We start from the raw sequence: 14,335 nt of genomic DNA, 5'->3' as shown, positions 1-14,335 counted from the left end.
TTGAACATTGTTAGGTAGGCTGTAAAAGTAACGTTTATTTGAATGGCAGAAATACCCTGCAGAGCACGAAAGCTATGACAAGGCTTTAAGTGATTTTTAGGAACTTTTAATCACTAAAATAAATTTATTATGTCAAAGGCAAGGTTAATCTGGTTTTTGCAACACTACAGAATTCAGCAAATCTGGTCTACATAAAATATATCATATATTATCTTACTCTCACTCTTTGGGTAATCTAGGAAGGTCAGACTCTGTTTTTGATTTATTGTTTTATGAGGTTATTTGTGTTCCTTGGAGCTCAGTTTTGTTTTGTTTGTTGTTTTGTTCTTGGTTTAAAGGGGAAATGAAATGCTACACATATACAGCCTAATTTACATCATTGAGCCCTGCTCTCAACAACTGGCATAGGTGTAACTCTGTCTGTGAAACTGGATTTAATAAATAACTGTTATAGGTTCCATGTCTTATTAAACACCATTAATTCTGTTACCAAACCTTCACCTACCCCACACTTACCAGTGTCTCCAGCCACCTGTGAAACCTTTTTACAGTTTCTTGTTAAAGATAAGATAAACCTTTATTAGTCACACACGTGAGAAATGTTTTGTGTCACAGCTGAAAGTGGACAGTGCAAAGTTACAGTAGCAAAAATTAAGAAAAACACTGGAATAGAATAAGATGAAAAAGAACAACATATGTCACAACCCGGCTCAAATGATGTGACAAGTGGGAGACCACACACAGGCTTTTAAAGGCTGTAAGATATTTTAATGAAATAAAGTAAAGAAACTGTAAGTGACACAACAGCCATAACTGAACATAACCAAAGGACCATAATGAGCCCCAGATGAAGAGAGAGAGAGAGACGGAGGTTCAGTCATGGTAGCTTTATATACTGGGACTGGCCTTCTCAATTGTGCTGTATCTATAATTGGGTCAGCTCCACCTAACACATACCTGAAAGAGACAGTCAACAAGAAAACAAGAAAACAAGGCCAGCCCACTGGCTGTCACACATGGTATATACAATAGAATAAAATGCTACGTTGTTAGAATAAAAATACACTTAGTGTTATGGCACAAGTGTAGATGTGTGTGTTTGGTCAGCTGCAAAGTCTTTGTTGTGGAGTCTGACACCAGTGGGGAGGAAAAACCTGCGGAGTCTCTCTGCCCCACATTGTGGGTGCCACAGCCTGCTACAGACCACACCGTAAAAGATGGCCGAGGCCACCACAGAGTCATAGAAGGTCTTCAGGAGTGGGCCCTCCACTCCAAAAGACCTGAGTCTCCGCAGCAGGTACAGCCTGCTCTGCCCTTTTCTGTAGAGAGCATCTGAATTGTGAGTCCAGTAGAGTTTATTCATCAGGTGAACACCAAGGATCATGTAGTAATGCACAGCATCAATGTCCATACCTTGGATGTGTAGTGGTTATTGTGGAAGTCTACCACCAGCTCCTTGGTTTGTCCGGTGTTGATCTGGAGTTAGTTCTGCTGGCACTGGTCCACAAAGTCTTGGGTCAGTTCTCTGTACTCCTTGTTGTCCCCATCAGTGATGAGGCCGACTATTGAAGAGTCATCAGAAAACTTCTGCAGGAAGGATCATCCCCTCCAATATCAAGTTGGCAGGCAAACTGAAGTGTGTCCAGTGATGAGCTCACCTGAGGCTGAAGCTGAGCCAGGGTCTTCATCAGGTGGGATGTCAGAGCCACCAGCCTGTAGATGTTGAGGTCCTTGGGACGTGGAGTCTTTGGCATTGGTAATGCACAAGAGGATTTCCAGAGCTGTGGAACTCTCCCCAGCCTCAGGCTCATGTTGAACATGTGCTCCATCACCCGACGCAATTGACACGGGCAGGACCTGATGACTCTTGAGCTCATGCCATCTGGACCCGCTGCCTTCTTGGCTTTAATCCTCAGTTCCCTTCTAACCTGGGTGGATGAGAGAGACAGGCTGGAGCCTTGTGTTGGATGTGTGCTGGATGCTGTGGTTCGGGGTGGGGAGTAGTGACCAGGGTGTGTGGAGGAGGTGTGAAGTGGCTGAGGTGTCAGAGATGGAACACCAACAGTGGGAGTGGGTGAATCTGCAGCTGATGTTGGAGACTGCATCCTGGATGAATCAAACCGGTTAAAGATCAGGTTGATGAGGTAGCTCCTATCAGGTCTAATATCACCCCTCCAGCTTATGATCCTTCTGTTCCCGTGTATTCCTCAACTGTTTTTGATCACTTTGAGCCTGGTTCTCTGTGCACATTGGCTGAAGTAGGGCCCTCTGGAAAAGTCCAGAACTCCCGTTGCAAAAAATCTGGGAGTGTTCTTTGACGGCAGTTTTTCACTTGAGAGAAACAGATAAATCCTTTTGCAAAAGCCAGCTTCTTCCAGCTCAGGGCGCTTGCAAAATTAACAACATTTTGTCATCTGTTGACCTTAAGAAAGTGATTTATGGATTTATTTCAACCAGGCTTGATTACTGTAATAATCTTTATTTTGGTATCAGCCAGGCTCTGCTCTCTCGACTTCAGCTTGTTCAGAATGCTGCAGCCCAACTCTTGACAGGCGAACACGATGATATTTCCCCAGTGTTGGCTCGTTCACACTGGCTTCCAGTACGTTATAGAATTGATTTTTAGATTTTACTTTGTTTTTAAGTCTCTAAATGGATTAGCTCCAAAATACCTCTCTGATCTTGTAACTAAAAATAGTCAAATAGAACTCTTAGGTCAGCTGATAAGTTGCTTCTGATTGTTCCTAGCAGCAAACTAAAACCCAGAGGAGACTGTGACTTTTCGATTGCTGCGCCTAAACTTGAATAGTCTGCTTCTTCAAATTAGTAAATTTGTAAATCTCATTGAGAAACACATCTTTACTCCCTCGCTTTTAATTGTGACTGAGTCTTGTTTTATTCTTTTTGTGTGTATTTGTTTTACTTTTTACTTTGTACAGCACTTTGGTCAACCTGTGTTGTTTTTAAATGTGCTTATAAATAAACTGATTGATTGAAAGTGACGATCATGAGAGTATTCCAAAGTGGAGTGGATATTTTCTCTGATTTGTGTGTGGACATGAAATATTTACTTTAATTGTCCATTTTTATCCAGAACTCTCTTCTACATAGCAGAAAACAACAATGAATGGAGGATGTGTTCATCAGGATAGAGGTAAAACTCACTAATGGCATCTAGTGGACAAATAAGATATGACAGTCTGGAAGTAATTTATATATCATTATTATTATTAATGATAATAGTTGATATTATATGTTCTATTTATATTTTAAAATCTATCTACAGATTTAAAAATATCTACTAATCAAACTTATTTGTGGTAACATCATGACAAAATATGCACAAAAAACACGTTCCTAAATGACAGTTTTATTCACTTCTGTCCATTTGATGTCATAAATATATTACACACATTATTAAATGGCATATAGTGACTGCTGAAGAGCACAATTTAATAAGCCTGAGTAGCAAAAGTACAAAGTGAAACAAACGGTTGAACAGAAGAAAATAGTTACAAAAAGGATCTGTAAAACAGAGCTACAAAGAGAAGTAAACATTTTGTTGATACAGTAAGTGATGGAGAATGAGCAAAACACAACAAACCAGCAGAACCCGTAATCCATCCTGTGGTATACAATATAACAAACAGCATTTATAGTCAGAGCCGTAGGAAGGGAGTGCTGAAGTGTGTGTGTGTGTGTGTGTGTGTGTGTGTGTGTGTGTGTGTGTGTGTGTGTGTGTGTGTGTGTGTGTCTGTGTATGTGTGTGTGTGTGTGTCTGCACAGATGTGGAGGGGACTACCACACTCCTGTGTACACAGCAGACAAGAATCAGCAGATGAAAAATGTCACGGGCACACAGAAAGTTCAAGTATTCCAGTCTTGCAACTCTTAGGACAGCAGTCAAGACATATAATTTAAGGCTATTCGCACAAAGTTAACTTAATATTTTAAAGTCCTATGTGGCTTATCGGGTAGAGCAGACCATCTGCTAATGGCAAGGTTGGTGGTTTGATTCATGGCTCCCCTTAAACTGTGTGTCATAGATCCTGAGTCCTAAATTACCTCCTTATCCCCCAAGCTTTGAAGTATAAGAAAGCAATCTACTGAGAGTGAGTAGAAAAGCAAATACATACACTTATATTATTTTCTCAAGGATTAATAAAGTATTCTGATTCTGATGCATACATACACCAGTCCATGCACCACAAAGTCAAGTTCCCTGTTGCATCCGAGGGATTAATGTCAAATTACTTCTTAAAGTTATTTTCATCTAGGTGCAAGATTTTAATGCTCCCAAAAATTGGCTAAAAGCTGATTTTGAATAATGCACAACCTCCAGCTGCTGGTGATCAGTACGTGACATCATTTGATCATAATATGTCCTAATATTTTTTTCTTAAAGAAATAACAGGAATAGTGTCTAAAGTGTTTTAACACGTTGATATTTAGAATATATTGTGTCATTTCTGTCTTTTGCCAGAGGTGTTTCAACACGCCCAGACCTCCTAGTTCCCAGCCTTGGTTTTTTTTTTCCTGTTAGTAATTTTCTGTTATTTCATTGTTCATATCTGTAAAATGTATACATTTCCACTGCTGTATGTGTGACCTATTTTTGACTTTTCAAATGTTAAAATCTAGGAAAATAGTACATAAAAGATAAAACTTTTGACCAATGAAATACCCGATGAGCAGGTAAGCAAACTGTTACTGCACACCCAATCATACATATTGCTTACCACATCCAGTGCATGTGATTACTGCTGCTTTTGCACAGCAGAGATAATCAAAGGATTGCTGTTTTTCTCATTTTGTTTCAGATGTGGACTGAAGTACGGGAGGATCTCACCACCAAACAAACACTCAGTAAATGAGTAGATGTGAGACTGAGATGTCACATCGTAAAAGGACACAAGATCTTCCTCATAATCTACAAACACCCCGACTTTCTGTGGTTTCCCTTTAAGTGAAAGGCTCACAGGTGTTGTCGTTAGGGCTGAATATTTCTTCTCTTCATAATGTACAATAACCCAATAACCGCTGTCAGGATTGATCGAGAGATTCCCCTTGCGGTTTGCGTAACGTCTCGTCACGCCCAGATCCCACCCAGTCTTATTCTTGACCTCCACCTCCCAGTATGCCCTGCCAGAGGACAGCCTGTTCAGCCCCAGGACACTTCCAAATACATCAAACCTTTGTGGAGAATCAGTATCTTTCAGCGTCTTGCCAGCATCTCTCACTTGTTTCCCATCATCAGAAATTTCAAGGCTTTGGTGTGCGGTCGTCGGGTCCAGCTTCACGTCCACTGTAGTCAATGGAATACAAGTGTGTGTGTGGGGGTGTGTTTTTTTTTTTGTTTTTTTTAATGTGCATTCATGAAAATGTAGAAAAATCACCATGTTCTTCTATTTAAATACAGTTTTTATTTTGACATACATACCTGCAAATGTAAGAATCCTCTTGAATTCTGTGGAAGCAGAAATCTGAGTAAGATGCTGTATATCAAGTATAGATTTTAACACAAATCATGACAAATCAAAAGACTCACCGATGGTTGAGAGTTTATCCAGTTCCTCGCAAATTTGCTTCATCATGGTTGAAGTTGTAGCTTTCAGTGTGCCGAGGGAGAGTGAAGTGTCAACATGGACATTTATCCCATTAGATTCCTTCAGGACTCTTTGAGGAGAAACCTGCATGTGTGTGTGCAGACACCATGAAATTTAATGATTTTAGTGAAGCAAAACTGACACAGAATAGAAATTAAGTGTTTCCTCTTTTAAATGATTTTATGCTCCAGTATTACAAAGACCAGAAGATGGACTTCAGGCACCTCCAAGTCTGGGTTTTTGTTTGTCTCATCAATGGCCTTGTTGAGCACATCAATTTCTCTCTGAAGCTTCTGGAGGAGATCCTGAGTGTCTCTTTCAACTTTCCATCTCCTAGAGTGTCCACAAGACAGGCTATTTTATTAAAATATACTGCACCATAGCAACACAAAGGATCTCCATGGTGATGTTAGGTTGTTCATCACTGATGAACTAAGAGACTAACTGCAACTTAACATCACAGGACCAACCTTTCCTTCACAGGCTGAATGGCTGTCTCCCGAACACCCTCCACGATTTTTACTATGGTGGTGAAGAAATTGTTGACTTCCAGCCACTCTGCATCCAAACCAGTCTGAAAGCCGTCAAACAGAGTGGAGGGTTTTGATCAAAAGAAAACAAACAAACAAAACAAAAAAGATAAAACATATGTTAGAGTCTTTACCTGGCAGGCTAATTCTGATGATCTGACTTCAGCCATCTTGGTCTCTCTGATATGAATTTGCTGCTGGAAATCAGCTATCGTTTTTTCATGTTTAGCCTTGAAAGAGGACAAAAGACACGTATAATGCTTTCAAGTTATAATAAGTTAAAAAAAGAATGTCAGCTCTGTAGGTCTGCACCTAGAGTTATGCTCGGATTTGCAGGCAGGAGAGTTTTGTGTTTTTCAGGTTTGCAAGCATTTAAAAGAGTTTCTGCTTTGAGCTTGAACCAAAAACAATGGCATGTCATCTAACAAGTGTTAACAAGGGTATGTCACTGGACCCTGCAAATGTTAACATCATGGTGGAGCTAGAAAAAGAGCCCAGTTATTAATCAACCTGGAGAACTGATTAATATTGGATGGAAAATGAAATCTCAGAAACAGCAGTTCCTCTATTGGCCACTTGAGGCTCGCTCCAAAAGTGATTCAGTCCAAACAGACAGATTGTAGTGTTAAAATGCCCGGCTGAATAGCAACAAAAGACATGTTTACAACCAGGTACAAAACTGTAATAGTTACCCCCTTCATAATAGCTTTACTTTCAATATATGGCTATATAACTAATCGATGTGAATATTATTAAAGGCCTAAAGTTAGGGATGTGGTGGCTTTGATTGAGCCGTATGCAAACACACAGCTGTAGCCGGTAGGTATCTCCAAGGCTTTATTTACAAGCTACAGTGTTTCTGTTGTTGTTGCCTTTTGAAGCATTTTCAGCTTTTCTTAGGCTTTCGTGAGTCAAATTCCAGTCATTATAACTCTGTTACTAGGCACTAGTAACAGTAACTGTTACTGTAGTAACTGTATTAAAATTGCAGAACCTTATGAAGTTGTTTGGCTTTCTTCTCTTCCTCCAAGGCTACCCCTATAAGACTCATTGCTGTTTGCTGAGCTGCGGTCCCACGTCTCTCCAAGAAATGTGCCGCCTATAAGATACAACAAGAGCAACAGAGCACAAGGGTCAAAATTGACCTTAAGGTCGAACAAAGAAGGTCATAGAAAAGTGTTTAGGCAACCTTGGTGCTCATGCCCTCCAAGGCCTAATATATTGTAGTGAAGTTCTGTTCACCAAAATGAAATCTGCTTGAGCTGTTATTGTTATTTACCATGACAGAAAATTTGAAAATGATATCTTGGAAACTTCTTGCTAAGAAACAGACAGACAGACAAAAACAAATGGAACTCATTGCGTACCTTTACCTTTGGAGGAAGAATGAAACTAATGTTTATATAGTTTTACTTTGAAGTCAGGAATGAATCTGAAGAATGCAGCCAAAAGGCCTGTTAAATACTTTGCAAATGAGCAAAATGATGCACTTGGCCACTTTGTGCTCTTTAAGAGGAGCTTTATTTTGGCTTGATAAGGTACACTTCAGTATGAGCCCATTTTACATGCATCTGAATAGTGGTCATTAATAAATATGCAGTACCTGAAGAACTTGACGAGCTCTGGAGTTGTCAAAGTTGGCCAAAGTAGTTTGATGAGAAGATTGAGGAGTCTTAAAAGCTGTAGAAAAAGAAGACATGCCCTGCTCACTGTTTTGTGTCTGTTATCAGTTATAGATGGTTTAAATGTGATGTTGAAATAAATTTAAATAAATTGCTTGAATACATTAACTCTGATTGTAAACTGGGAAGATAACAGAAGTGTTAGTGAGGATTTTTCTCTTGGCCCTACATCAGCACAAACTCAATACAATTAGTGCACTCACCAGAACTCTCTGTATTGATTTCAGGTTCATTGTAGGTCGATGGAAAGATCCTGGAGCATCTACAATTGGTGGAACCACAGTGGTAACACTGAACGTTCATGTTGAATAAATTGGATGTCTGTAACAGAATATTGTCAACATATTTGTGAGCAAAGCAAAAATAAGCAGTCTATGATTTAATGAGGTTAATGTTGTTCATGTCTTATTTTCTTTTACAACATCCTTAACTCTATGTCTACCTCTCCCTAAATTTCACCACACCTCTGCACAGCTCTGGTAAGCAGTTTTTCATTTGTTATTACCGTTTCTTTTCACTTTAATAGCCAGGCTTAAAAACACACACATCACAAAACTTAAACTGAGAGCTTTATCTTTTTGATTTATTTATTTATTTTTTGTGACCATAGTGGTCATGCTACAGACTGCATATTAGCAGTGTTTAGATCTTTCAGAAAAGTAAGAGTTGTTCCAAATTATTTGAAGGATTGAGCTTTTCCTAACATGAGGAACCAAACTCAAAAAGGGATACTACTGGTACAGTACCCCAAAAGGTTGATTCTGTTCATTTGGACGTAACTACCTGGATGATTGAGCATGCATCAACATACTGGTACAGTAGTTTCATGGGTTTAATAAGAGTTTCAGGTTACATACTTTTTCCTTCGGTGCAATGCTGTCATAGTTATTAACACTGATGTCCTTATATCAAAAATACATATAGACATGAGATAAACAAGATATTTATTCATTTCAAATGAAACAGGAAGTTAAACATAGAGTTCTGTCTCGGTAAGAGTACATGCAAGCGCCACACTATCCCCAGCATGAATTCAAATCTAAGGCTTGTAAACAGGGCGACAATAGTACTATAGAGCAATTAGTGTGTGTAACAGTCACTTGTGGTTTCTAATCCCGATCAATTTGGTGTAGAAAAATGCATTTATGTGTGGGTATAGTCTATGTAATGTTAAATAAAACAATTGTAGAAATGTAGAAAGAAATGGGGTTGTGTACATAACATGGGGATCTTCATAAATGTCATTAGTTTTATTGATGTTAGAAGAATAAAACATTTGTGCTATGGTTATATCGTGTGTCTTTTATAAACGTTAATATAATCTACCTTTCAGTGTCTGACCACACGCGATTACCGGAAAAGTGACACTTTGCACAACACAAAGCCCCCACACCCTGAAATCTACTCTGGAGTAGGAGTTAAAATGACTTCTGAATTTTGAATTTATTTATTTAAAGGGGACAGTGCAGTTTAACATAGTTCAAGTGCAAGACATGAGACTGATGTACCGCACATAGGTTTACTGCTAATTTTCAACAATTGTCCCTTGTTGGGCTTACAATCTAAATAAATACATATTACAATAAAACATACATTTTCATAAAACCAAATTACATCATAAATACAATTACAATTGATAGACAATAATTTAAAATAAAATTAAAATCATCAGATAAAATGACTACAACTTTGGTTTCCCTTTAACCACAATTTAACCTTCAATGTAAAGGATCTAATGTCTGTAATCAATTTGATATCGGTTGGAAGTGTGTTCCACAGATGGCAGGCCTTTATAGAAAAAGCTGACTGACCGAATGTAGATCTGCGATATATCTTGCAGTTGCCGTTCATAAGACTAGTGTTTGCATTTCAGGTTGGATTTGTTTATTTCTCCCATGGAAAGAAAAGCGACCTAGTCATGGTAATAAATAATAATAATAATAATAATAATAATAATAATAATAATAATAATAATAATAATAATGATAGTAATAAAATAAAATAAAAGTAAACCTGTGGGGGTTACTTGTATTACCATGACAGCTTCCTTATCCCCTATTCTTCACCCATTGCTATAACTGGGTTCACCTCGCTGTTCCGCCGATTTTTTTATTGCAATTTTGTTGGTTTCTGTTTTTTCTTCTTTAATCAGCTCATTGTGTTCTGCGTCTTGATTGGCTGTATATCATTGTCAATCAATCTGTATAGCATAGATTGCGCTCAGCTTGTGGCATTTACATAAATCTTCGATCGCTAGCAGTGTGACTCTGAAGTTGGTTTCTTTCTATATACTGGACTTATTGTTTTATGGAGGTTTGAACTTTACGGAGCCCCTCTGATGACATGGTCCAAAAAATAAATAAATCGTGGCCACAAAATACTACTTCGTGGGCAGAAATTGGTATAACGTGCCCACGAAATACTTATTTGTGGGCACGAAACACTTAACCGATAACCGTGATCCTTCCCAGGGCGTTGCAGTTGGTTGACAATAAAATCTATCCCGGCGTCCAGGTCGTATGTCACACGTCTGTAAAGCAACTGTCACGGACCCGGTTCCAGGGACTCGTGGTCCGTGAGCAGTATGGACTATGATAATGATGATTATTATTATTATATTATATGGGTGTGCTCTGCTCTACTGCTTTTCCTGCGCTCCATGTTTGTGTTTTGGCAGGTGTGTGTGTTTGTGGGCGCGGTCGTGACAGGCACCTTCAGGCCTGGTGGGTGTGGCCCCTGCCAGTTGACCGGTCACACCCAGGATCTCCACACACACTGGCGCCGATCAAGCCTCGTCAGAGGAGCTACAAAGCAGTGTGACTGAGAGCTCCTCGATGCTGGATCGTTGAGTACCCGTCAGTGTTTCCAGCAAAGTCAGTGCATGCTAAGTCTGTCACTGCTGAGTTGTGGGTTAACGGCTGCCTTTGTGGTTTTTAATCAGAAGTGCGGGAACGGGAGAGCAGCGAGCACAAGTTTCACGGCAGCGGAGACATGGAGCACGGGCACTGAGAAGGAGACACGGCACGGGAGTTGGAGACGCACGGGGAATTTATTGTGTACTATTTACTCCACTGTAATAAAAAAAACAACAAAAAAAACCCCGCACTGTTTGCATCGCAGAGTCCTGCATCTTGGGTCCTCCTTCCCCACACACCCACGGTCTGCCACACAGACCGTGACAGCAACTGGGCTCTCAATATCCTGTTTAAATGTCTCTCCGTAATAATGGTTCCTTGCATTGCCAGGCTTTTCAAAATGCATTTGTAGCTCATTCCCAGCCTAAAATAAAACTCAATCATACTGTCTCTGTCCATGGTGTATAGGTTTAGCCTACTCTTATGCTTATGTCTCTACCAGCTGTCCAGGAACTGTATCAATATAATGTGCGCACGTTATCTATTTCGTTGCCACGTTATACCCAATTCGTGCCCACAAATTAGCATTTCGTGCGCACGTTATACCTATTTCGTACCCTCGAAATAGTATTTCGTGGCCACAAATAAGTATTTTGTGGGCACGAAGTAGTATTTTGTGGCCACTATTTATTTTTTGGACCATGTCATCAGAGGGGCTCCATAGAACTTTGAGTGTTTAAACAAGAGAGAAAAGTGTGAAAATGTTCATGCATTTCTGAGAAAGGTGTATGAAGTGTGTAGTGAGCGGTTTACAGCCTTAAAACATCTATAATAATTGTAAAAAAAAATAGATAAAATTAAATTAAAAAAAATATTTTTAGAACTCCCGCAATTAACATGTTGGATTTGGTTATTCCTGCCGTGCAAACAAAAGCAGCCTAGTCGGGGAAAAAATGTTTCGTGTAGCTGAGCACACATCCTGCAACCTGCGCTTTACTTTGATAATTATGACACCTTCCTCATGCTGAAACAAGTGTAATTAACTGGAGTTGTGTTGCATAAGTTGGTCTTTATAACTTTGTTTGCTGCACTCTACAAACTATTTTTTATATTTAATTTCCACACAAGCACAGCACCTACACAAAATAAAATATATAAAAACACGTAATATTATACGAAGGCGTGATATTTTAATATTATCTGATTTTCTTTCACTCATGTAGGCACGAGAGTGAGAGGGTCAGTGAGACTGCCAGGCTATATTATCGTGAAGCATTTCATAAAGTTCAAATTAACACAAAAATGCAGAGCAGCCTACCTGCGCTCCCGTCTCGATGCTCCGGTGTGCGATCTGCTCCTCTCTCCACACTCTGCTCCTCACTGATGCAGATTCAGTGTCGTTTTTTCCAAATCAATCCCGAAACCAGCCCTTTAAATTCAGCTGTAAAGAGTTGACACGTCACTGCCTGTCAACGCCAATCCTCGTTTACTGGAAACGTCATGGAAAAGAAACAAATGTCAAGGGAAAAAAAAAAAGAACAACGTTCATTTATTCTTTGAGAAAATAACAAGAGAAAACAAAGACAAACACAGCTGACACCCTCTTCTGACTGTACATCGCTCGTATGGATCCCAGGATGAAGATGTTTTAACTATTTTCAAGGAGGAAGGAGGAAGACGCACGTGAGCGGCATCCGCAATCATGCTTTGCCGACTTGAAAGTCTGTGCTTGGGCCTGAGTTTGGTCCTTGTTGGTGTGTGTTTGGCTTTCAGCTGGAAAGGTGCAGCCTTTTGTAAATTTCAACAACCTTACTAAGAGTGCATAACGTTTGTTTGTTTGTTTTTTAACATAATGTAATAATTAAAAAAATAATAATTTAAAACTGATGGGGAGCGTGATGCCATCTTACATGACATCAGTGAAAATTATTAAGGTGGTATTTAACATATTTGATAGTTTTAGTCAGTAAATCGGATAGTAAAATCAATTTTTGATACCGTAGTGTAAACGAGGAGGTGTTTATCACACAGGTGGGGCTTTGCGTGCAAAAAATACTCCTGAAATACGCCCAAGTCTTTCTTTCATATTCTTCATGCTGAACACAAATTAAAGTGTACTGGCTGCACTCTGTAATTGTCATCTTGTCCTATGCTCGGCTCACTGGGCGATAAAGAAGAGAGAGAGAGAGAGAGAGAGGGAGAGAGAGAGGGAGAGAGAGATGAGTTTATTTATTTCCCATTTCCAGCATGAAACATATAGGCTTTTACCTGACAGCACACTGGACTGTACTGGATGTCTTACCATTAACGCACGGGCAGAATCCCCGTACAAGCTAACAAGTACTATGACCCTTAAAGAAATAATATAATAATAACAATTGCACAGACACACAAACGAGTTCACAAGCAAGATTCACAGTAAGCCTGGCCTGTGTAATAGTGATGGGATTTCCGGCTCTTTTTAGAGAACCGACTCTTTCGGCTCCCAACCGACTCTTCGGGTTGTTTTGTTGCTTTAATTAATTAATTATCAACAACAATATAGAAATTATGAGCAAAAGGAATTAGTAATGTAAAAAAACATGGTTTTCTTTATGTATGTTTATATATAAATACTTATGGGGGCCCCTAGAGACAAAACATTTACAAACTCCAAAACAGATTTCTAGCGTTAACTGAACTTCCAAAGCAGAGCTACCTAGATCACTTAAATTACAGAATCACTCATATCTATCTATCTATCTATCTATCTATCTATCTATCTATCTATCTATCTATCTATCTATCTATCTATCTATCTATCTATCTATCTATATATATATATATATATATATATATATATATATATATATATATATATATAGATAGATATATATATATAGGTCCCTCATCCTATTCATGATCAGGTACCCTGCTGGGGTAATAGGCTGGCCAAGGAGGAGATAGAAGCCACTGACATCAAGACAAGAAAGCTCCTTACCATGCATGGAGGGTTTCACCCCAAGTCCAGCACCCTGAGGTTGTACGCTAAGCGGAAGGAAGGGGCCGGGGACTGGTGAGTGTCAGCACCACAGTCCAGGATGAGACAAGAAACATCCACGAATACATCACGAAGATGGCCCCAACTGACAGTGTGCTCAGTGAATACCTCAGGCAGCAGAAACCCAAGAAAGAGGAGGAAGGCGAGGAACCATCATGGAAGGACAGGCCCCTGCACGGTATGTACCACCGGCAGATAGAGGAGGTGGCTGATATCCAGAAATCCTACCAGTGGCTGGACAAAGCTGGACTGAAAGACAGCACAGAGGCACTAATCATGGCAGCACAAGAACAAGCTCTGAGTACAAGATCCATAGAGGCTGGGGTCTATCACACCAGGCAAGACCCCAGGTGCAGGCTGTGTAAAGATGCCCCAGAGACAATCCAGCACATAACAGCAGGGTGCAAGATGCTAGCAGGCAAGGCATACATGGAGCGCCATAACCAAGTGGCGGCATAGTGTACAGGAACATCTGTGCCGAGTATAACCTGGAAGTCCCAAGGTCAAAATGGGAGGCGCCCCCAAGGGTGATGGAGAATGACCGAGCTAAGATCCTGTGGGACTTCCAGATACAGACGGACAAAATGGTGGTGGCTAACCAACCGGACATAGTGGTGGTAGA

The 14,335-nt window shown here is 39.8% G+C and overlaps 1 protein-coding gene across 1 annotated transcript; it reads right to left on the bottom strand.

The window, feature by feature from the left end:
* Positions 1 to 3,354: 3,354 nt before the first annotated feature.
* LOC116318117 (pyrin-like) lies at positions 3,355 to 12,253 on the bottom strand. Its single transcript, XM_031737064.2, has 10 exons — positions 11,992 to 12,253; positions 8,022 to 8,139; positions 7,740 to 7,816; positions 7,131 to 7,235; positions 6,271 to 6,366; positions 6,077 to 6,180; positions 5,831 to 5,939; positions 5,549 to 5,690; positions 5,441 to 5,467; positions 3,355 to 5,305 (listed from the first exon to the last, which is right to left on the bottom strand). The coding sequence occupies exons 2-10, from the start codon at positions 8,119 to 8,121 to the stop codon at positions 4,758 to 4,760; spliced, it is 1,308 nt and encodes a 435-aa protein (XP_031592924.2). The 5' UTR covers positions 8,122 to 8,139; positions 11,992 to 12,253; the 3' UTR covers positions 3,355 to 4,757.
* Between the last annotated feature and the right edge of the window lie 2,082 nt (positions 12,254 to 14,335).

This window comes from Oreochromis aureus, linkage group 3 (assembly GCF_013358895.1).
Source record: "Oreochromis aureus strain Israel breed Guangdong linkage group 3, ZZ_aureus, whole genome shotgun sequence".
Lineage (NCBI taxonomy): Eukaryota > Metazoa > Chordata > Actinopteri > Cichliformes > Cichlidae > Oreochromis > Oreochromis aureus.
Note: the sequence above shows the minus strand (reverse complement) of the source record. Positions and strands in the feature narration are given on the sequence as shown.

Coding starts and splice junctions, on each gene's coding strand:
- LOC116318117 (XM_031737064.2), bottom strand. CDS start 8,121: ATGAACGTTCAGTGTTACCACTGTGGTTCCACCAATTGTAGATGCTCC. Junction 5,940..6,076: donor ATTCAGCCTGTGAAGGAAAG/GTTGGTCCTGTG, acceptor TGGACACTCTAG/GAGATGGAAAGTTGAAAGAG. Junction 5,306..5,440: donor GAGGATTCTTACATTTGCAG/GTATGTATGTCA, acceptor CATTGACTACAG/TGGACGTGAAGCTGGACCCG.